Source organism: Aptenodytes patagonicus, chromosome 1 (genome assembly GCF_965638725.1).
Source record: "Aptenodytes patagonicus chromosome 1, bAptPat1.pri.cur, whole genome shotgun sequence".
Lineage (NCBI taxonomy): Eukaryota > Metazoa > Chordata > Aves > Sphenisciformes > Spheniscidae > Aptenodytes > Aptenodytes patagonicus.
This window is the reverse complement of record NC_134949.1, coordinates 63,121,814-63,143,833: the sequence shown is the minus strand read 5'-3', so window position 1 is coordinate 63,143,833 and position 22,020 is coordinate 63,121,814. Positions and strand designations below refer to the sequence as shown.

Sequence of the window (22,020 nt, the reverse complement as noted above, 5' to 3'; positions counted from 1 at the left end):
GGTTATTATCAGTTGGGCTGACCCCGCTGTTAGTCTGCTGCAACTTCACACACTTTCTGTGCCAAAGTACTTACGGCTCTGGTGTGTACATGGGTTTGGACGCATGGCGAATATACTGTGTAGAGTGAAATACTCGGAACGCCAGCCCAGCCAAGAAATCCCGAGAGGAGAGCAACCCTGCAACAGGACGCAGGCGAAATCCAGTGCAGGCTGAAGGGACAAAATATGGCATCTTAAAAACAGCCAGTGTGCTTGATTTATCCTTATCCAGACTCCTCACAGTGGAAAAAGTTTGTTAATTGTTTTCTTTGCTCTCCTTATGTTAAACAGAGTTTAGTTGTGAAAGAGCAGGGGATTTTCTACCCATGTGTACCACCATCACAGTATCTGAGCATCTGTACCATCGTACCCCTGGAAGTTTTAGAGAGGGACCTGGGACACAGGCTAAGTGATGTGCCCAAGCACCACAGGGAGCCTGTGATAAAGCAGGGACTGCTTTTCCATCTCTGGAAGCACCACCCCCACTGACAGCTGTGGCCTTTCATTTGATTTGGTTCTTTTATATGCTTCAAACTTACTCTGCAAGAATTTTGAAATATCTTCAAGCTGGGGAATGTTGTCCTCCCGGTAGCCACAGTACTTCTCCAGCAGTGGGAACACATGGTTGTGTTCATAACAAGCATGAGTTGGATAGAGACTCTTCAACTCCCTGAAGACAGTGCCCCATGTTTTCTTTTCTTCTTCCGTGTAGGTGACTCGAGGAATAGGTTGGCCACTGGAAAGAAAATGGATACCCTCCATAGGAGCGACAGAGAAAATGTCCTATGTCACCAGCATCATACTCAGGAGCTTTACATGGACTGGCCAGGAGCTGCTGGTGCAGGAGGGGAGATGCCTTTGGTCTGACATGTAGGTGCAAAAGGAGCCTCACCTGCCGCTAGGCACAGACTAGGAAGGAGTCTACTGACCTCAGCTGAGACACTGGCCTTTAGACAACTCCTTGCACTATTGTGGTAAAAATAAATTAGTGTTTATTTGTCTTATCAAGATGTTCTCCTAAAAATATTTGCTGGTTGTTAGTTTCAATTTATTTGCATTTCTAGATATGGAGCAGCTGTTGTATTTCTTGCTCTAACACACATTACATTAATTGTTTTGGTTACAACAGGAAAATCATCAGCTCCAGAAAACTCTCTTTCTTGGAGGGGCAGAGAAATTCTGATCTGTGCTTTATGCTGTAACAGATGCAGACTCTAGCCAGTTTGACTTTTTGTAATTGTAATGAGTAATTTTGAGTCAAATCCCACCCTCAGGCCTGTTGAAGCTAGCACGAATTAGACAATCACAAGCAATGTAGTTTGGCCTCCTGTGAATAGTCAATTCCTTCAAAATAATGATAGGGCCATAGGTGAATCCAGCAGCTTTGAAAAATCAAAGGGTTTTAAGTAACTTAATAGGGTTAACATCACTGCTGGAATAATGCTGGAGCTTTCCAAGCCCCAGAGACCCATTGTTAAACTCTTGATGACATCCCACCATCTCCCACTCCCTCATTTTTTCCTTGAGCCTCAGGGCAGCTCCTCTGGAGCACCATCATTTTCTGTCTCTCTGTATCAGCCCTCCTTGATCTGTGGAGCTTTAAACATCATGTTGAATTATGAGGATTGCTGGGGAATTGTTGTTCCTACAGCACTCCTAAGTAATCCTCAGTCACCTTCCAGGGCTATAGGGGGAAGCTATGGCTTTAAAACCTTTCAAATTTCAATTAAAAAGTTTCAGGCATCAACAGGGCCAGAAGCAAAGGAAGGCAGAGGGAAAAGGCAAGCTAAAAGCAAAGAAAAGAGAAGTCAGGGAGATTAAGCATTCAACAAAAATGACCGGTAAATGTATCGAGAGAGAAGGCAAAAGAGCAAAGGCAAAGGAGAGAGGCAAACAACAGGAGGAAAGAGAACAAAACAGGTGCAAGAGAAGGGACACAGAAGAGGATGAAATTGATAGCAGGAAGAAGAGTACAAGACAAACAACCATAGACCCACCTCACCTTTGTAGCTGACTTCACAAACTAAGCACATTTGCCTTTTCAGATACTTCCCATGAAGACTGATAACTTTGGTTGTCCCTCTCCTCCTGCCCAGTTCTCTGCATCTCTGTCCCGCTATGCTGGAGACACCCCTTCAACCTCTCCTCCCCACTGTAGACCCTGAAAGGCACGTTTGCCAGGTGTAGCACCCAGAGCAAGGGCATCACAGATCCATCTGGGCCTTCCTGAATCAATGCCCAAAGTCACAAAAATCACGTGCCTTCTTTCCACAAGCCCCAGAAGCCCAGACGTGGGCTTTCACAACCTGCTTATTGCTCTGTTTGTGAAAGACCTTATTGGAAAGTCCAAGAACTTCACATAGAAGGTGCTTTTGGGACATAGCTCCAGGTCTGTATAGGCTCTGTTTCCGATGTGTCTGAGGATCTGGATAAAAGACTAAATATTAGTTAATTACATTTTGGGATATAATGGTTTCATCTTTCTAAGATGGTTTCAGTTTGAGTCTTGGGGGTAGGGGGTGGTTAACATGTTCTTTGTTTTATTTTTATGTAGGATTTGATGAAAGCCTGCAAACTAGAGACCAGAATTTGCTATCCATTATCCAGGAAAGGTAAATCTTCTGTGGGATACCTATAAATGGGCATTAGATCCATCCACATCTGGCCACAAAGTCTTATCCAAATTTTCTAGCTATAAACTGGGGTCCTGACTTTTTTCACTTTCCATCAATCAGTCCAATTTTGTCTCTCATTTTGTGATTAGATTATTAGCTCTTTGGCTCAGGGACTATCTTTTCATTGCAGTCCTGTGCAAAGTGGAGCCCTAAATGTACAACATATGTTACTTTATCCTTTGCAATCACAATTTTTACCAGTCTCAGCAAGAATCAGGCCCAGTAGTACTGATGTAAATGTGTGAGTGGCTCTGGGAATTGAATTTTATCTCCTCCAGATTTGATCACTGAAAGCAATCAAGCAAGCCTGTTCTAACTGAATTTATCATCTCTATTCATTTATTTTTCTTGGGAAATGAGAGCCCAAATTGCTGATTGCAGCTGGGTCAGACATGATAAAAGTAGAGTATCAGGCGCTGGATTAGCATCAGAACCATAAGTTATTCATTATTTTAATAGTGTATGCAGCTCCTGCTTTAATGTAAATGATAGGCACTCCTCCCCCAGCCCTGGTTTAATGGGGAGAATACCAGAAGCGGCTTTATTCAATGCTCAGGTCTTTGTAGTAGCAATGGAGTCTGCTGCTCAATTAGACAACAAAGCCGGGGAAGAGGGGTGTTGTGGGGAAAGAAGGGAGGCGACATTCTCTTCTGAACATGTGCCTGGAACAATTTACTTTTGTTTTACTGCGATCTGGGGATAAATGCACGAACAGGAAGATTTAAACACATAGCAGAGAAAAGCCAACAGCAGCAGGACGCTTGTGGAAAAACAGGGATTGCCAGCAGGGTGAGAGCCCTAGGAGAGGGCAGGAGATGTGGGCTTGCTTTCTGCCCATGCACTGAGCACTCACTGTCTGTAGTTGTAGGCGATATCCGCAAACTCCTTCCTCCGGGCCCGGTACACAGGATCTTTGAACCCCTAAAGAGAAAGAGCAATGGTCAGTCCTCGCGTAAGTGCAGGCGGTGAACAGCCTTCCTCTCACCGAGCACCTTTGGGCACAGCTGGTGCAGTCCAAGAAGTGCAGAAGCTGTCTTCATCCTGCCTGGCTCCGCTGCACCCTGCTGGCACAGGGCACTGCTCCTTCCCCGTCTGCAGGGCCACCAGAGCAACCATTCAGCCACACCCTCCCAGCACCTCTCGCCCCCCAAATCCTTTCATTTTCTCATTTCCACTTGCTACAAAAAAGGGAAACATGCTCCTTTACAGTGCCAGTAAGGTGCTCCCACAAGAGCAATACACCTCATTAACGGCACTCAGATAACTATGTCTTTCTGGTTTCTCAGGAAGCTTGTTGCAGTTCTTAGCAGAGCTGGGCTGGTCTAGAGGAGCAGAGTTAAACTGCATTAGAAACACACTCATCAACTCAGTCAGACTTTTTAGGCAGATTTTCAGCATGAACCACATATAAAGGTGCTCATTTTCAAACTGTTAGAAGAACAGTAGGCACTTAGCAGGCAAAAAAGCCCTATTTGCACTACAAATTCAACCATTTGAAGGGATTTAATTACTACAGAGAATGTCTAATAGACCTTGTGGCTTGGAGCTTGACTTTTGCAGCTAATTACCAATAAAACCAGGGATAAGAAACATCATAGAATCATAGAATAGTTTGGGTTGGAAGGGACCTCTAAAGGTCATCTAGTCCAACCCTCCTGCCGTGGACAGGGACATCTTCAACTAGATCAGGTTGCTCAGAGCCCCGTCCAGCCTGACCTTGAATGTTTCCAGGGAGGGGGCAGCCACCACCTCTCTGGGCAACCTGTGCCAGTGCTTCACCACCCTCAGCGTAAAAAATTTCTTCCTTATAGCTAGTCTAAATCTACCCCCTTTAGTTTAAAGCCATTCCCCCTTGTCCTGTCACAACAAGCCCTGCTAAAAAGTTGGCCGCCATCTTTTTTATAAGCCCCCTTTAAGTACTGATAGGCTGCAAGAAGGTCTCCCTGAAGCCTTCTCTTCTCTAGGCTGAACAACCCCAACTCTCTCAGCCTTTCTTCATAGGAGAGGTGTTCCATCCCCCTGAGCATTTTCATAGCCCTCCTCTGGACCCACTCCAACAGGCCCGTGTCTTTCTTATGCTGAGGGCTCCAGAGCTGGACACAGTCCTCCAGGTGGGGTCTCACCAGAGCAGAGCAGAGAGGCAGAATCACCTCCCTCAACCTGCTGGCCACGCTTCTTTGGATGCAGCCCAGGATACGATTGGCCTTCTGGGCTGCGAGCGCACATTGCTGGCTCGTGTCCAGCTTTTCATCCACCAGTACCCCCAAGTCCTTCTCGGCAGGGCTGCTCTCAATCCCTTCATCCTCCAGCCTGTACTGGTACTGGGGGTTGCCCCGACCCAGGCGCAGGACCTTGCACTTGGCCTTGTTAAACCTCATGAGGTTCACACGGGCCCACTTCTGGAGCTTGTCCAGGTCCCTCTGGATGGCATCACGTCCCTCAGGCGTGTCAACCGCACCACTCAGCTTGGTGTCATCTGCAAACTTGCTGAGGGTGTACTCGATCCCGCTGTCTATGTCATTGATGAAGATATTAAACAGTACTGGTCCCAATACGGACCCCTGTGGGACACCACTCATCGCCAGTCTCCATCTGGACATTGAGCCATTGACCACTACCCTCTGGATGCGACCATCTAACCAATTCCTCACCCACTGGACAGTCCACCCATCAAATCCATACCTCCCCAGTTTAGGGAGAAGGATGTTGTGGGGGACCGTGTCCAAGGCCTTACAGAGGTCCAGATAGATGACATCTGTAGCTATAATCTCTAAATCTTCATCTAGGATAACCATTCTCCTATCCCAGCGTGCCTGCTATTTAGACTAAAAGTTCCTCAGGGCTAGGAGTGTCTTCACCACCTAAAGTGGAGAAATGTCCGTCCAAGCTAGGACATAGTTCTGCAGGGCAAATAGCAACAACTCACTGGGCGCTGTGTCAGTTCATGACTGCATCTCTTAGTGGTGCATGGCACAGCTGGACTGAGGGGCCACGAAACACAACCAAGTACAGGAGAGAGCTGAAGTGGAGTGCAGATCTAAGAGTGTGAGTAAAAAAGAAGCAGCCAATGGCCTAAAAAATGCGCTGTCCAAGATTAACCACCTGGCATAGAGGTATTTGTGATTAAATCCCATATCACTTAACTACTAAAAACACAGGCTCCTTTAATTTCTCTTTTTCTGCACTCTATGTACTGTCACACCTATTTATCCCAGCAGCTGGGTTTTCTTTTTAAGGCATAAACTGCTCACTAATTCTAGGAAATGGAGCAGAGATGCTTCATTCCTTTTAATATCTTTTTTTTTTTGGTTTCCTTTTTCAAATACAGTCTTGGTCTATTCCCGCATGACACACAAGGGGGCCATTGACTCAGTATCTCCTTTCATTCTGCCTTTCATATGACCACACTGAACATCATGAATCATTGTACATGATACATAACACATCTCGAATTAAGCAATAGGTAGTGAATGACTAATCACCCCATCTCAATTAAACTAATAGCAGCAATTTTTGTTGCGCTGCGTGTAATTTATTTATAATCACCCTATCTCAATTAAACTAATAGCAGCAATTTCTGTTGCACTGCATGGAACTCAGTGTGTTTTGACAAATAAGTTGTTGTTTGCTTGGAAAGGGAATAGAAGCAGAAAGCATTCTTGTATCTGGAAGAGGTGAAAAACCGCTGAATACAATTTTTTTTATCAGCTAAGCCAATGAACAAAACTTTCTGACTCTACCATTTAAACGACAAACTTTTTGAAACAGTGACTTTTGTTCTGTCTCACCATACAAGAATCATGTCAGATTTAACAACCACATAACAAGGTACTAAGCTCAATTGTGTGTATCTGATCAAGGATGAAAAAAACCAGTCTTCTTATCTCTGGGCTATGACATGCTGCTTCTGAAGTTTTTGTTGCTAGTGATTCACAAAATGAGTCTGAAGTCACCATATGAGAGCCACCTGGGAAAACCAGAGGTGTCCCTGTGGTGGCTCTGTGCTCTGATGACCTCTATGACTTTTAAGGTCTCCTGGTATTTGCTCAAATTAAAGCAACCTTTGGTCTGATTTATTTCATACTAGGGACTGGGCTGATTCTAACACTAGAAATGTCGTACCTTTCTTGTCCTAAACCATGTGAGACTTAGTCTACTAGATTTGTCTTAAGGCAGAGCAAATGTAAATGAGAGAAACACCTGTCCCAATAACTAGAAACATGTTAAAAAAATAAAGCTCTTTTTCTTACAGGATGGTCGGCATCCAATTCTGCTCCATAGCTTAGGATCTGATTGGCAAACCTGTCCAGCTCCTGGATACTTCTTGGGAACCATGGCACTGCAAAACAGAAAAGAAATAGAGACTGCTATGATCCTTTGTTACTTGGTTTGGGGCCTTCTTTTGGTCTTTCCATCTTTTCATCATAAATATAAAGAAACATACGCAAGGGGCTAAATTCTTTGGGCAGCAATGGTCTTTCCCTGTAGTAGGAGGCAAGAGCAAACCCTGCAAGTTGTCTTGAATTTGTGGCTGGTTTACACTGTTGGAAGAATACAGAGCATCAGGAATGTCTAGCCCTTGGCGCAGAGCTGGCTTGTAATGTTTATGATTTTCTGTTTATTATTCTGTTTCTTGGCTTACCAAAATGTAGGAATTTTTCCAGAGTATCCTTACTATCACAGGAGCTAGAACCAGCCATTTCAAAGGAACAGCAAGAAACCCCACAGCAAGAAGGATACCCTCTGAAGGATTTGACCCTCTGAAAATCTCTTTATAAGACCTACCTGGTGGCCTCACTTAAGCTAGGATGCTGAAATAAAATGATAAATGGCACCCTAATACCTCAGACTAGCATTGCATTACTGCAGTCATTATACAATAATGCATTCATCTAATTAACATTCTGGGCCTTGTTCTCTATTGCCTTGTAACTCACATACTATACACACTGCCTGTGGCGCAGCCAGGGTATGAAATGGGACCACACTGACTACACAGCATGTAATGCCCATGTGGCCCTCCCTTTACAGAAGGACATAAGGTGCAGGGCAAGGAAGAATCACAGGGCTTTCCAGGTGCAATGTGTTCAGACAGGGGAAAGCAGAAGGCAAGGGTCTTCATGGCAATTGCACTATGAGGAGAGGCTCCCTGCAGCTCATGAGGTACATGGAGCAGTCACCCCAGGTCAGACCTACTTCCTGGTGCCTACTTCCCACTGCCAGTGATCCAGGCAGTCCCCTGCCACGTGTCCCCTCGCCAGCAAGAGGTCTGGCACACACGTGCAAAGGCTGTACCAGGCTGCAGCCCCCTCTTCCATCACCTCCAGAAGGATCTGGCTGCATACCAAGCAAGGGACCTCCTTGCCAGCCACCACTGGGCCTGGCCATCCCAGCCCTCTGAAACATTGAGACAGGGAAGCTCAATGGAGGGATTGCAGGGATTGTGGGCCCATTCCTCTCCCTTGTCCTGTCATCATTTCGGGAAGCACATCTGTAGGTACCACCACTAGGTACCACTGGCAGCTGGGCACATCCTGGGAGCTGCCAGTGCTGCTGGGTTCGGCTTGTTTGGCTTTCCCTTCTGTTGCCCCATTCTTACATTTTTGGCCCTTTGACCCTAGCTGCCTGCCTCTTTTCTTTTTCCCTTCCCTTCTGCCTGAGTCAGAGGCTACAGCCATGCCTGAATTTGAAAGCCTGTGATGAACTTCTCACAAATACAACTAATTGCTCTTTGAACCCATGTACACATCTGTCTCCAGGAAATTCTTCAGCACTGAGCTCTATCATTTCTTTACATGTGATATGAAAAATTACTTGCTTTTGTTTTAAACTTGATTATTTCATTTGATGTTAATTAGTTCCTGCATACAAACATCATTTGTCATTATTCACCTTCTCCAGACCGCCTAGGATTTTATAGCTCCCTGTCAGATCCTCCATCTACCATCTGTCATCCTGGCTGAGACTTTGCCTGTGTATTTCAGGCACAGAAACCATGGGCTATCTTCGAGCACTCACATCACTTCTCTCTGCACCACTTCCAGTTCTACCATGTTTTTTCTGAGGAAAGTGCACAAGACCTCCATCTAAGGATGTACCCCATGCTCAGGCCCTGCAATCATGTCCTATATGCTCCCCACACTGAGTACAAGTCAGCTCCATGGACTCCAAGGCTAGTATCACCCAAAAGTCTGCTGGTCCAAGCCCAGGGCCTCTGACCAGTCTCTCTATCAATAAAATGTTGCAGTTCATTTAGTGACTTTCTTGCACGAATGGGTGTCCCTTGCTCAGTCAGTGCTTGTAAAACAGCTCATTCCCCTGTGTGGCTCTCTGCTCAGCTGGGAGCACTGCCACTCAGCCATACCTCCCCATTTGATTTTGGGTTTTGTGCCAAGTGAACCTGATCCCCAGCCGGCAGCTGCTGCATGAGCTCCCTGCAGTGCCTCGCTGATGGGGTTCATCCCAGACCTGGATGGACCACCGAGGGGATAAGAGGATCACTCTGTTTCCAGGACTATTCAGCCTTGCTTTCTGCTGAGCCTAACAACATGGAGGGCACTTGTGGGACTGGGTTTCTGCGAGGCACCTGCGCAGAGGGGCCAGTGCAACAACAGCAGATTTACAGGGCACACTTTGGGTGACCGCGGCTCAGCCCCATGCAGAGTGCTCGCTCCCCCTGACCTGCTGTCCCACGACCAGCCTGGCTCCATCCAACGCTCCCGCTGGGAGCCCTCAGATTTGTTTCAGGCAGGCCAGGGAAAGCAGGCAGCTGGTGGCTGCCAGCCGGAGGACGTCCCAGGCTGCCCGGGCTCCCCGGGCTGCAGAGACCCGGCCCGGCGGCTCCACGGTGCTCCCGGCTGTGCCTCCCCTTCTCCTGCCCAGCAGAAGTGGGTTTTGGTCCCCCGCTTTCCGAGCTGCACACCCTTCTGCTTTGCCCTAAAAAACAGACCTGAACAAGTCACTAGATGGCAGCAGCAGTCCCAGGAAGATCTTCCCAAAATGACTTTATTTGCTGGGTGTACCGCTAGCTCTCTAGTTTCTCCAGAAACACTCTCTCACCTTGCTGTTAGCAACCTTCCTGCGCCTCCAGCCCCTTGAGTTAAACCGGTCAGAGAGGGTGAGTAGAAAAAGGTGTGTTTGAGTCCTAGAGAGGAGTCACTACTCACACCGTGTGAAGGGTGAGCACACCCAGCCATCCCTCCCCTATTCTCTATGTGGGCAGCCGGGCACCAGGTTTATCTCCTAGCTCTGCCACTGAGCTTTGTGTGATGGTGGGGGAATCGCTCCACCGTTTTGTGTTTCAGACTCCCCACTATCAGGCTGAGGTGAGGCACACTAATAAACGTTTTGGGATTAGGCACTGGAAAAAAAGCTGTCCGGCAGCCCCACAGCAAAGAATTTGTCAGTGTTAGAGTGAATAACCGCTATTCTCAGGGACTCACCATGACCTGAAAGGTCCGGGCTGTGCAGACAGACTGGTGGGGGCTGAAGTCTGCAGTGGATTTCAGCAGCGATGTCTGTAGGGTTTTGCTGCCCTGAATCAGAAAGGTCTAGGTGGGCAGGGTTTGAATCATTGCAACTCCAAGAAGGGATAAAATGGATACCGAATAGTGACTTACTTTCATTAAACACATTTTATTCTCAAGATCCCCTACTTTTTGCAGAGCTCATGATAAACTCTGGGACAGACTGACCCCCGGGCTGATGCAGTGTCAGTCCCAGGCATGGAGATGTGTGGCTTGTTTTTCCCCTACACAGGAGCAGCACCTTATCTTATAGGCATGCAGCCCCTATAGGTACCTGACCTATTTTCAGCAGGTCTCTGCCCTCCACCCAGGTCCCCCCAGACACCAGCGGTAGCTAAGAGAGAGCAGCTCTGAGCTCGCAGGGCTGGATGAAAGGGGCAGGTTGTGAAAGGGAAATCCTGAGGATGCTTAGTGCTATTTGCACCAGCATAGCTGTGTTAAGTCAGGTCCTGGGAAGTCCTGAGCCTTCTCAGCTCTCGTGGAAACAAGAGTCAAAGGTGCTGAGCACAGCCCCAGGGCAGGCACTGCACCAATTACAGCCCTTGCATCAGGGACCAGGGTGCAAAAGGGCTACTGGGTCTTCTGCCTAGCTGTGATGTGCCAGGAGGCTGTCCCGAGCCCTCCCAGCAACTATTTAAAAGATCAAATCAAATTACCCCCTGGCTGAATCTATCCCATATTTTGTTTGTGACATCCTCCTCCAGCCCCGTTCGCCAGACTCGCTGTCTGTCTGCACGGCTATTAACAAATTGCCAGGGCAAGCTGTTGCAACACTGGGCCTCTGTGAAGGTTTGAGGAGCAAACGTGGGCTGATCAGTAATAAATATTGATTTGTCTGTAAGTGAAACAACAGCATTTATGGGATCATGCTGGACACCCAAGTGGTGACCAAATTACCATGGGGTCAAATGCTTAGCAGAATGCTAATAAGCCATTTATATGAGGGGCAGCAAACCAGGGGCAGTGAGGACTTCTGCAGAACTCCTCCATTTGGACCATTATGAGGAGGGTCAAAGACAGGTCTATGCAATTTATAGCAGTTCGAGGCCCAGGTTTAGCCCTTTTTTAAACGGTCCCAAATGCTTTGGCCAGCCTCAGGGTTTAACAAACAAGGCCCCTACAGAACTTCAGCCTCCAGCCTGTCTCAGAAATGCAATAAATTGTCTGCATTTCCCTAATGCTGCAACAGAATAATATTTAATTCTTTTTATTCATGGGCTCCGAGTGGTCTGCAGATACCCAGCTTGTTTCCAAAAAGAGCCATGAAGAGACGCACTGTGTTTTCACAACAAATCTTTCCATCTCTACAAAGGGCTTTTGGCCCAGTGACTGCTAGCCTATCTCGTCTGAAACTCTAAAACTACCTTTGGATTTAGAGCATTTTGCTGGCCTGCTCTCAGCTAAAATTACACTGCTGGTCCAAACCTGGTATTTGTAACTATTTTGGTGTGTGCATGGGAAACCAAAATTACATTTTGCGTTTAAGAGAGGAAAGACCCTAAAAACAGTTAGAGTGCTCAGACAAAAAAAAAGCGCTGTTCATTTATACCTTGCCCAATAAAGCATATACACATGTGTTTAATGTTGAACTATACAGAAGGGGCAAGGCAAGAAATTTTTTCTCACTGTCCACAGAGCACTGTCCCAAGAATGGCACTGTGTGCTTCCTACAGGAAACTGAGTAAAATAGGGATTTTTTGCTCAAATCATGAACATAAAACAAAGTGAAGCCTTAGCAAAGAAGGGCTGAGAGCATCTTCAGGCAGCGATGAAAGAATCAGTCCCATGGAAGCTTGGACTGCCTTCAGGAGAAAACCTTCCCAGCCTTTACCTGCCAACTGAGAAGAGCGTGACAATGTCTCCATAACCATATTCTTGAGATTTTGCTCCCTGGAGGCATATTGCTGTTGTTCTGTGTTTTAGGAATAAAATATCACAAAATCACATCTGTGGATTACGACCAGATTTGCCATGGCTCTGCCCTTGTAGCTGCCTCAGCCCAGAATTTGCCACCCACAGTTCGTACCCTAAGCAGGGATTGTTTGACCTTTCAAAATATGGCTCTTTGGGGATTTCAGTTTGACTGGACCCTTATTACTCATGAGAGAAGTTGAAATTGAAAACAAAAAAGAGAAGAAAAAGGGAAAGGGCAAAAAGAAATATCAATCTTCCTCTCTTTCCTTGGCAATAAATTGCTCCCACTTTATACTATTTCTGAATTACTGAAACTAACAAACAAACACAAGTTATCCTCTCAGACAGAAGGGGATCAAGTCCCTTTCTGCAGCACTGACAGGATAATCTAGCTCAAAAAATCCTTTGATCAACACAGTAACATGCAATGAAATCCTAATCCTACAGCTGACCACAGGAGTTTTGACATCTATGAGGTCAGAATTTCACTCACAAGCCTTTCCTGGCTCATATTTAGAGCCGTATCTCTATCCGACTCTGGCCTATGCTTATACACAACTTTATTCTTTAATAAAGTTTATTCTTTAATAAAGTTTATTACTAACTTCTTAATAATAGTTAGAAAAACAAAAGTAATGGCAAGCCCTGCTAGGCCCTGTAGCTTTCTTCTGCAACTAAAAAAGCCCCCAAAAGAGAACATCTTTGATTTGACATGATCATAAATCACCTAATCAGCCTTTTGTCCCTCCATCTCATGAATGGAGAGAACTGACTCCAAAGAGTATCTGCCTTCTTCTTTTTCATCTTCAAATGTAATGTCATGGGTAGGACACAAAGGAAACGGTAAAAGGATTACTAGCACTGATCTCAAGAAGGTATTAATGTCCTTTCATGTTGTTCCTAGGAAGGAAGAGGCAGATCCAGACCTAAAGCATTTAAAGTCTGAAATCCTATTAAAATCACATCTGTTATCTGAAGAGGCATTTACGTATGTCTCAGACTGGATGCTGGGCAGCCATCACTGTACTGAGCAGCCTCAACTCCAGCAAAAATCTCTGAGAATTAGGAGCACGGACAACTCACAAAATCTTTCCTTATTTCCCTCTGAAGGCAGAATTACGACTAACCTGCCTGGGATTTCTTCCAGGAGCAGAGAGTTATTCCTGCTCCCACCAAAGTGGGTGGCAGAGCCTCCCCATTTTCAATAGCAGGAGTGAGGGGCATCCACAAGCCCAAAAAGTGGAGAGGCGGATGGATGGTGTTGGACTTACATGTACCTGTGTGAGGGACAGCAGGGAGCAGGGGTAATGGTCACCCCAGGAGACTTTTCCTCCCCTCCTTTCACCTCAGCCCAGAGGTGCAAGAGTCCCGCAAGGATGGGGCTGAAGCAGCCAGCAGCCAGGGTCCACGAGACCAAATTCAGAAAGCAAATCCAAGTGTTCAAAAGGGCATACCAGCCTAGGAGCACAGGAGGGCAATTCCTCCTCCTGCCCCATGATGATGCCACTGCATCATGCCAGGCTCTTGGCACGTCCACCACACCACAAGGTTTGTGCCAAGGTTGATCTGTGAGGTCCCAGAGATATTTGGTAAGGGGGAAGGCACTGCAACAGTACTTCACTGTCACTTTTTGTTTTGTTATGCTGCCCTTTACCAGCAGTTCCTACCTGAATAAGGAGAATCTGGAAGGCAGCTGGACTTTGTGTGAAGGAACCATTGAATAAACAGTTTATAAGGAGTCAGCAAATGAGAAACAACTGGTTTAATAAATAGTTAAGTAATTGCTCACCAGAGCAATAGAATCCTTATAGCCCATAGTTACACCTAGGTTTTATCTAATCTACTGGAGACACTCCAGAAAAGAGCAACAAGACTGGCCACAAGCCCAGAAACCAGGTGCCCTGAGAAGAGAAGGCTGAGGTTGGGCAGGATACATCACCAGACACCAAAAAGGCTGGTCTAAAGAGGAAGAGTATCTTCTGTTCCCAGTGTCAAAGGCAGGCAGGAGGAGAAGTCATCAGCTCTCGGTGCAGCAAGTGAGGCTGGGTCAGAGCACGGCAGCCCCGCAGCGCAGAGCCATGGAGCCCAGGAAATCTCCACCGCTCAGGACAGACGGTGGTTTAGCTAGTCCTGCCTTTTGCCAGGGGACAGACCACATAACCCCTTACAGGACTTTTGCTCCCGTCTTCTGATTTAAAATTTTACATCTATTTTTAAGATGCCTTATCATAATTGTAACGTACTCATCTGTCAGTGCTGGCTCTGTATGGACTGACTCTGAATGGACTCACTGTACAAGACAGCAAAGTCTGACTGGGTTCACAGGGTCTGTGTGTCACTTAAAAGTTAAAAAACAGCTTCTTTTCACCTGAGTGCCCTCTGGGAGAAGTGTTCAAGATAGGGCAGTCCCCCAGCTGGGACACACAATGCACAGGCATTGTAGATGTCTCCAGGACACACTCTTGGTGACCTCCCTTGGGACTCCAGGGAGCCATCCTTCCTTAGGAAGGCAAAAGGCAGTCTTCAATAGGTGACATTTTTCCATAAAACGGCACTGTAGAGGGTTGACTCCGCTGGGTACTGAACAGGCACCGATTTATTATGGGGATGGGGTGGGAGGGAAAAGGAGGCAGATCAAGGCCTGGATTTCTCAGGGGAATTGATCTACCATCTGCAAGCCAAGTCCATACGTGCACCTGCAGATTTTGCTGGAACTGTTTGCCCTTTTAAATTGTGATTGAGTTTATGTGGGGTTTTTGACTCAGGGCAGACAGTAACTAGACAGATGTAGTGCATCCCATATGGAGATCCTTGTTGTCTCTCGTATTCTAAGTTCTCATGTGGGCAGAGAACATAGGAAAAGGCTAAAAGTGTACAGGCTCTGCAGTGGCTTTCAGTGCTCAGTCATCCAAAAGCTATGGGATGGTAGTCAGGGATTCAGGAGATATGCCATTGGGCTTGATAAGCTAACGTATCTGCGTTAAACACGGCAGTTTGGGTCCCACCTGCACCCGTGTTATTCCTTCACGTTACAGGTGTGTGTCAAGAGCAAAAGTTGCCACCCTGCATGACTTACCAAAAGCTGTGTATATAAATGCTGCCTGTTTTAAAACAGGGCAGAGACTGGGAGCAGAAAATAGATGTACCTACAACTTCCTGCACCATTGCCTAGGGCATAACACCAGTTCCCAGGACACCCAGTCAGAAGCATGGCAAAAGATGGAGCATGGCAGTTTACACTGAGAGAAAATCTTTGTATGAAAAAGCTTACAATATCAGCAAAATAGGCAGAGGGAGGGAAATGCAGCCATACAGATCCAAGAGGAACTCCTTTGCTACAGGAAAAAGAAGTCATTTAAGTATATGACATTGTCAATTCCATGTCAATATTATCCTTGTCAGTGTATGCTTACCAGTGTCCTTCTTCTTTGTTCGTGAAAGCTCGTGGACTGTTGCTCCGATATCATTTCTCAAGGACTTGATGATCTTGTCCAGCGCTGGGACATTCTTGCCTTCCAAGTTAATGAAGAATTCGTACTCATCTTTGTTGAGACGGGAAGGTCGAGACTCAATGTGGGTCAGGTTTATACCTTTTTCCTATGAGAAAGAGAGATTTTAGTCACACAGGGTTTGGGGGAACAAATATGACAAAGACTAGCTAAAATTCACGTGTTAGTCAACAACCCATACTATACAATCCAAATAACTCAGAAGTAGAGACTTGCCTCTGGTGGCCACTGGACTGAGGACTTTCACAACAAGGAGAGAGACAAAAAGGAAGAATGAGAAGGATGTGGGGTTCACCCTTGTGCAGAGCACCAACATAAAGACTATGCACTACATAAATCTTTGAAAAAGGTAGAAGCAGGATGCAAGTTGTAAACAGGCTTTGTATTGTAAATAGCGACTCCAGTACCGCAAGTACATAATGGGAGCTTGTCTGGGTGGACAAGAACATTTCCCCAGGATCAACACGGGAAGTAGGCATTCTACCTGTAGAGAACCCTCTCATGAGAAAGTGAATGCTGTATTTATGAGCATCTTGAAAGGAGGTTGGAAAAGCAAGCAGTTGGGCACCCTGTGAGATAAGCTTCTGCCAAGCCACTGCACAGTCACCTGCAAAGCCACCTGCACAGTTTCCAGGGCTGTGAGCAGGTGTTGGGCAGAGATCCAATGGGAAACATGTATCTGCACCAAAAAGGTAGCCCAGGTTTGTGCAAATAAAAACATGGGTGTTTTAAATCACAGAATCACAAAATCACAGAACTGCGGAGTCACTGAGGTTGGATGGGGCCTCTGGATATCATCTAGTCCAACTCAGTCCTGCTCAAGCAGGGTCCGCTAGAGCAGATTGCTCAGGACTGTGTCCAGTCGCATTTTGAGTATGTCCACAGATGCAGACTCCACAACCTCTCCGGGCAACCTGCTGCAGAGTCTGATCACTCTCACAGCAAGTAAGTCTTTTCTTTAGCACAGAAATTCAAATTCTATCTCCTCAAATATCTTCACTGACCAGCAGCAGTGCCTCCTAGCTTTGAAGAAAGGGATCATTTGCAACTATAGTCTTGATGACTATGGCCAGTGGGTACCTGACCTCAAGCATGCCATCATGTCAACGTGTAAAGCAACAAGTAGCTAAAAATCCTATTTTTCCAGTCACTTAAGCACAAGTCCAGGAAAATCTACCTCAGTTCAGCTGAACTCAAATGTTTTCCTGAGCACTGTAATTTGAATATGAAAGTATTACTTACTTTTTTTTTTTTTTTAAGAAAAACCTTTTAAACAGATTTCAATTGGTGCTGACTTTACCACCTGACCTTCCCGTCAGGCTCGCACTGGAGCTGCAGCCGCGGCACACCAAGGCCAGGTCTGGGCTTCTGTCCCCTGTGAGAAATAGACCAACCCCTGGAGGAAATTTGAGCCTGAAGAACAACCACAGAAGAGTCAGAGGAGCTGACACACGGCGCTCAGCAGCCCTGGAGAAGCTGCTGGTTTGCTGCTTTCAGGCATAAGAAGACCCCAAACTACATGGGGTGAAATGATGGCCCCGCTGGTGTCAGTGTCAAACCCTCTGCTGCAGTAGGGTCAGGATTTCATCCATGAAGAAACGCTGTGAGGATCTACTTGTGATCTACAGGGATGAAAAAGGGAAGCTTTTTTTCCTGTACCTCCCTCTAGTTTGAGCTTCTCAAGCCCTTTAAGGTTTTCTTTGCTCCTCTCAGTGCTTGCACAGCACAAGGGGACATCTGGCCATCAGTGGCAAAGGCCTCATTCACTCCACCACAAAAGGCAGTTTATTACTTTGTAGGAAAAAACATGCATGTCATTCCTCTGTTTCCCGAGTGTCACACGCTACAGATGAACTTAAATTGTTTGGCTAGATACCAATACAATAAGTTGAAAAGGTCAAAAGCGCATTTGCCAACCGCTGCTCTTGAGAGATGCTGTCCTCGCGGGGCCGTCTGGGGGAGAGAATGGCCGCCACTGTCCTGGGCCCTGAGGACAATTTGTTTTAGGCCTCCAAAGCCCCGTTTCACAAACAGACCGCACATTGTACCCTGTACTTGGTGAGGTGCTGGGAGGTGGGGCAGCCCAGAGCTGGAAGTTCAGATGACTCGGGGCTCAAAGCTTTTGACAGAGAGCAGGTGCAGGGGGCTGCCAGCCTTTTTGCCGCGGCTGCACCATGGAGAGCGGTGTGGCAATGTGGGGCTGGCATTCGGAGCCCTGGGCCGTTTGGCTGTTCTGCATAGGTGGAGAGCAGGTGTAAATCCTCCCCCTGTCAAAGGCTCTGCTCAGGCACACTGTGGTGCTGCTTTACTTTCACCTTGCACTGATGTGTCGGGGTGTTATATTCTGTCTCTGTGTAGATTCACGGGGAATGGGGTCCTGGGCCCTGACTGGGCTTTCTACATCTTGCAGAGGCTGTGATAACATGGACCTCTCTTCGGTGGCTGTTATCCCCCACTTCCCTCCCCCACCCAAAAATGTTCATCCCTGCCTCAGCATCCCTCCCCTGGAGATAGCAGAGGTGTTTGAGAGATCACACGGCTACCTCAACTATATCCTTTTTTTTTTGGCCAGGTGACTTTTCCGTTGTACCAGCTCTCCAACCTGGCTCAGTGAGCAGCTGCACAAACAGTGGTGCCCACAAAATGGCGGGAATGATGCAGGGGTTGGGAATGAAGAGACAAGCTGCAGGGTGGGCACAAGGCATGCTTAAGTCAGCAGGAGCATCAATGCCTCCCAAAGTATCGCCACAACCTAAAAGAGTGGGAAAAAGGAAAAAAAAAAAAAGAAGACAGAGAGGAAGGAGCTCATGGAAAGAGTCACCTCCTTTCTTACACCTGAGATAAGCAGAACAGCTTCCCGCAGAATGTGAAGCTGGTTTGCTGTTTATTTGAGGGGTGCCTGCAGCTCAGCAATGTGCAGAGCCAACCCATTACCTCTTTGTGCTGAGGCTTCAGGACCTCACAGCAGAGAAGCTGAAGGGAGAACTCTTCTGGTGACTGTTTTCAAAGCAAGAATTCAGCAGCATAAGTCTAACTCCCTGAACTGGTGCTCCTGGAGAAACATGCTCTCATATGCTGTGCCTTGCTACTAAGCCCCTGATTTCAAAATATTTACAGTGGCTCTGTTACTAGAGTTGCTTTACAAATCTCAATTTCATTCTAGTCCAACTACTCCATCTAGTGTTTAATCTTCATAGTTTCACACTGTTCAAAACTTTTTTGTATCCTCAGTATTGCCAAATCTTGCAATTGCATCAGGTTTCTCACAGTAGTTGATGCTTCATTTAAACCTCCAACTTCTGGAGACAAATGGTTACCTGAGAAAGGAGAATAGGGGCATTTTTTGGTTTAGTTGTTTATTTTGAGCAGTTTTCAATCTCTCTGTGTTTTTTAATAGAGCTTGAAATGTTGACAATGTATGCCCTCAAAAGGCAGCTAATAAAAATTCTGTATTTATTTTATGTGACTTCATGATTTCTCAGCTATTTTTTGTTGATGGAACCTAACTCCTAACCTAACTGTTTTTGGAAGATCTGGGCTGTCACACATTTGAGGCTGTATTCACACCTGAACTATTAACACTGGTCTCTTCTGCCTTTCCTATTTTAGAGTTGGTAGGAATCAGATGAGCCCATGACTTGAGATTAAATGTGCCTCTGCTGAATTCACCCCATCATCCATCGCAACTGCAAAGAACTTGCAGCAGGTTGGTGTTTCCCTACTTCTCCTCAGGTTTATGACCAGCATAGAGGTTGAGTCTCTCCTACATGGACACATCCTATCATACAACCACATACCTGCTGGAGTGCTTCTCTGTTGGTAGAGGAGGGGTAGCTGTTCACCTTGCATTTATTTCAAAACAATGTACTAGGCCATTTCTAACATACTTTTTAGCGACTATTAACAATTCAGAACAGATTTTGCCTTGAGGACGGAGGGTAGCATTAGGTGTAGCACCTAATGGAGATCACAGGGGTACAGTATTGCCAGATCCCTTGAAGTTAGCAGAAGTCACTCCAAATTTCTTGCTTTTTTTCTTAATACCTCCACTCCTGGTGGTGAAAGATCTCAGCTTTCATTATTTGAATATCCAAGTTAACTGTATCTCTATCACTCCCCATTAGAGAAAGAAGTCTCAAGACATGTTCTCAGAGCTCAAAAATCAAGTTAGAACTAAGTCCATTTTGTGTAAGTCATGATTTCTGAATGACAGGGGTTAGTGATACAGATATCAATTTACAACAGAGGCAATGGTGGATGCAGGGGGAGATTACCCGTCTCCCTGCCTGCCTTACCCAGCAGTGCTGGACCTCAGCCTTGGCTCCCTCTCAGAGACCATGAAGCAGCTCCAGCCCCTTCCCCAGTTTATTCCAGCTATCCCATCCCGACCGAGTGTCTCCCACCCTGCAGCTGCCCCACACTGGCGGGGTCAAACCGGCCTGGTGTTACACTACGTCAGCAGTCTTGCAGAGGTCACTGCCAAGAGAATTTGATCCCACGCTCAGAGAGTTTAATGGCCTGATCATTGGAAAAGAAAAGTTGTGTTTTCACAGCTACATGGGGAAGCTTTCAGTGGGGATGGATCCTTTCTGGGAATGTTATAGACTACTGCTTCTCATGGCATTCGTATGTCCTTCTGTTTACGCATTACTAAGTGCTCCTGTATATGGTTGCTAAAACTAAGTACAGCTGTGAAATCCATCTGCAGCTCGTTTTCATGACTGTTGTCATTAAGCAAGTTTGGCTTCATCAGGAGACCCCACATTGTTACCAGATGAAGAACCATCAACAGCTCTACGGTGCCGCTAATCAACATTCAGTGAGAACTTGGGTGAACTCTCCCAAAACAAGGATTTACTTGCAGTTTCCTGATACCAAAAAAAGTGACGTGTCCTTTTAACCCTTGCCATGGGCTAGTTCTGGGTTTCCTGAAGGAGGACACTTTCAGAAGCACAAGTAGAAACCCAGTGCCTAATTTTCACAGACTGGGGGAGTTGGAAGTTACAGCGATGCCTTCAGCCATGGTTTCCCAAAGTGAAGGCAAAGGCAGCCGTCTGGTTTAGCCGCCTTCTCAGCTGAAGACAGTGCTTCCCCATCTTCTCCCCCACATCTGCCAGGATATTCCTTGCATGACAAGCTCCCAGAAGCAAAGGGACCCAGAGGTGACCCCTGCCAGCAAACAGCTCCAGAGGGCAGCGGGCCCTGGAGCAGTCCCTGGTGCCCATCACTCAGCACTTCTGCTCCAGCCCTGAAGTTTGGTATGAGGCATTCAGCACAATCTAGCCACAAAACATGAAGAGTAGGACAAACCAAAAAGCAGACACGAGAGCATGTGGCACTGCACAAGCACCTAGCAAGAGGGCACTCCTCTCTTAAAACTCATGTTATTTTACTAGATCAAGGAGCCCTGCTCTCCCAGCCCTGGAAAGAGGAGAGCTCAGACTGAGGACACGGATTTGGAGCACTGAGTTCAGGTGCAATAAAATGATTGTAGCTGTGCATATGCATACTGTGATGAAAAAACAAGTCTCTTGGGAGAGGCATGCCTGGCCTGTTCACCTATCACTGCAGATACCTCCAACACACCCCCTGGCCAAAGTGACCGCTTGCTTCTCCTGATTTGGAAACAACCCAAAAAACACTGCAGAGCCAATAGCTTCCCAAGGGACAAAGAGATAACAGTCACTTTGGACTTTCTGTTGAATACAGTAAGCTCCTAAACAGAAAAAGAGCGCAGTCATCTTTGCTGGCTCTGAAAGTTCAGGGTCTCATTCAGTGCAGCCCATTACTCTCATCCAGTCCTCCCATGGAGCAGTAACTTACTCCGGGAGCAGGAGTACTACTCAGTCCAAATCAATGGGGCTGCTTTTGAGCTAGAGGCCTACCCACTGTAAATAACACCACTCACAGCTGGACCTTGTACTGAAGTCCTGCTCTGTATTTGGGAAGGTCACGTCAGTGAAAAGAAGATGGAAGGCTCCTCTCCGAGAATGGGTTGAGCAAACTTGTAATATATTCCAACCCAATGTTTGCCACATACCACAGCTGACATGTCTTCTACTACTTGTAAATCCATCAGGAAAAGAACTTTGGAGGAGATGAATGCATTCACAAATTCATGTGGAAATATTTCAATTAAAACTGAGGGCAATCCTTTTTGCATATTGAAATGTTTAGTTCTGATATTTTTTAATGATTAATTTAACTTTGGAAATGCCAATCTTTGAGGGGGGACAACTTTTTTTTTTCACTTTTTTTCTTTCAGAATGGACTTTGTTGTTTAAAAAAGTGATCTCAATTTCAATAGGCTTTTAGCACTACAGAGAAAAATAAACATTCCCATCAAGTGTAACATTT

General features: G+C 46.3%; 1 protein-coding gene across 1 annotated transcript in view; it reads right to left on the bottom strand.

The window, feature by feature from the left end:
- The window catches only part of PAH (phenylalanine hydroxylase), a 39,886-nt gene that overhangs the window by 8,776 nt on the left and 9,090 nt on the right, over positions 1 to 22,020 (bottom strand). Inside the window, exons 3-7 of the mRNA XM_076339595.1 lie at positions 15,568 to 15,751; positions 6,965 to 7,053; positions 3,568 to 3,635; positions 579 to 775; positions 75 to 210 (exon numbers count right to left, since the gene is read on the bottom strand). Of these exons, the coding sequence (XP_076195710.1) occupies positions 75 to 210; positions 579 to 775; positions 3,568 to 3,635; positions 6,965 to 7,053; positions 15,568 to 15,751 (674 nt within the window). The remainder of the gene's footprint in view (positions 1 to 74; positions 211 to 578; positions 776 to 3,567; positions 3,636 to 6,964; positions 7,054 to 15,567; positions 15,752 to 22,020) is intronic.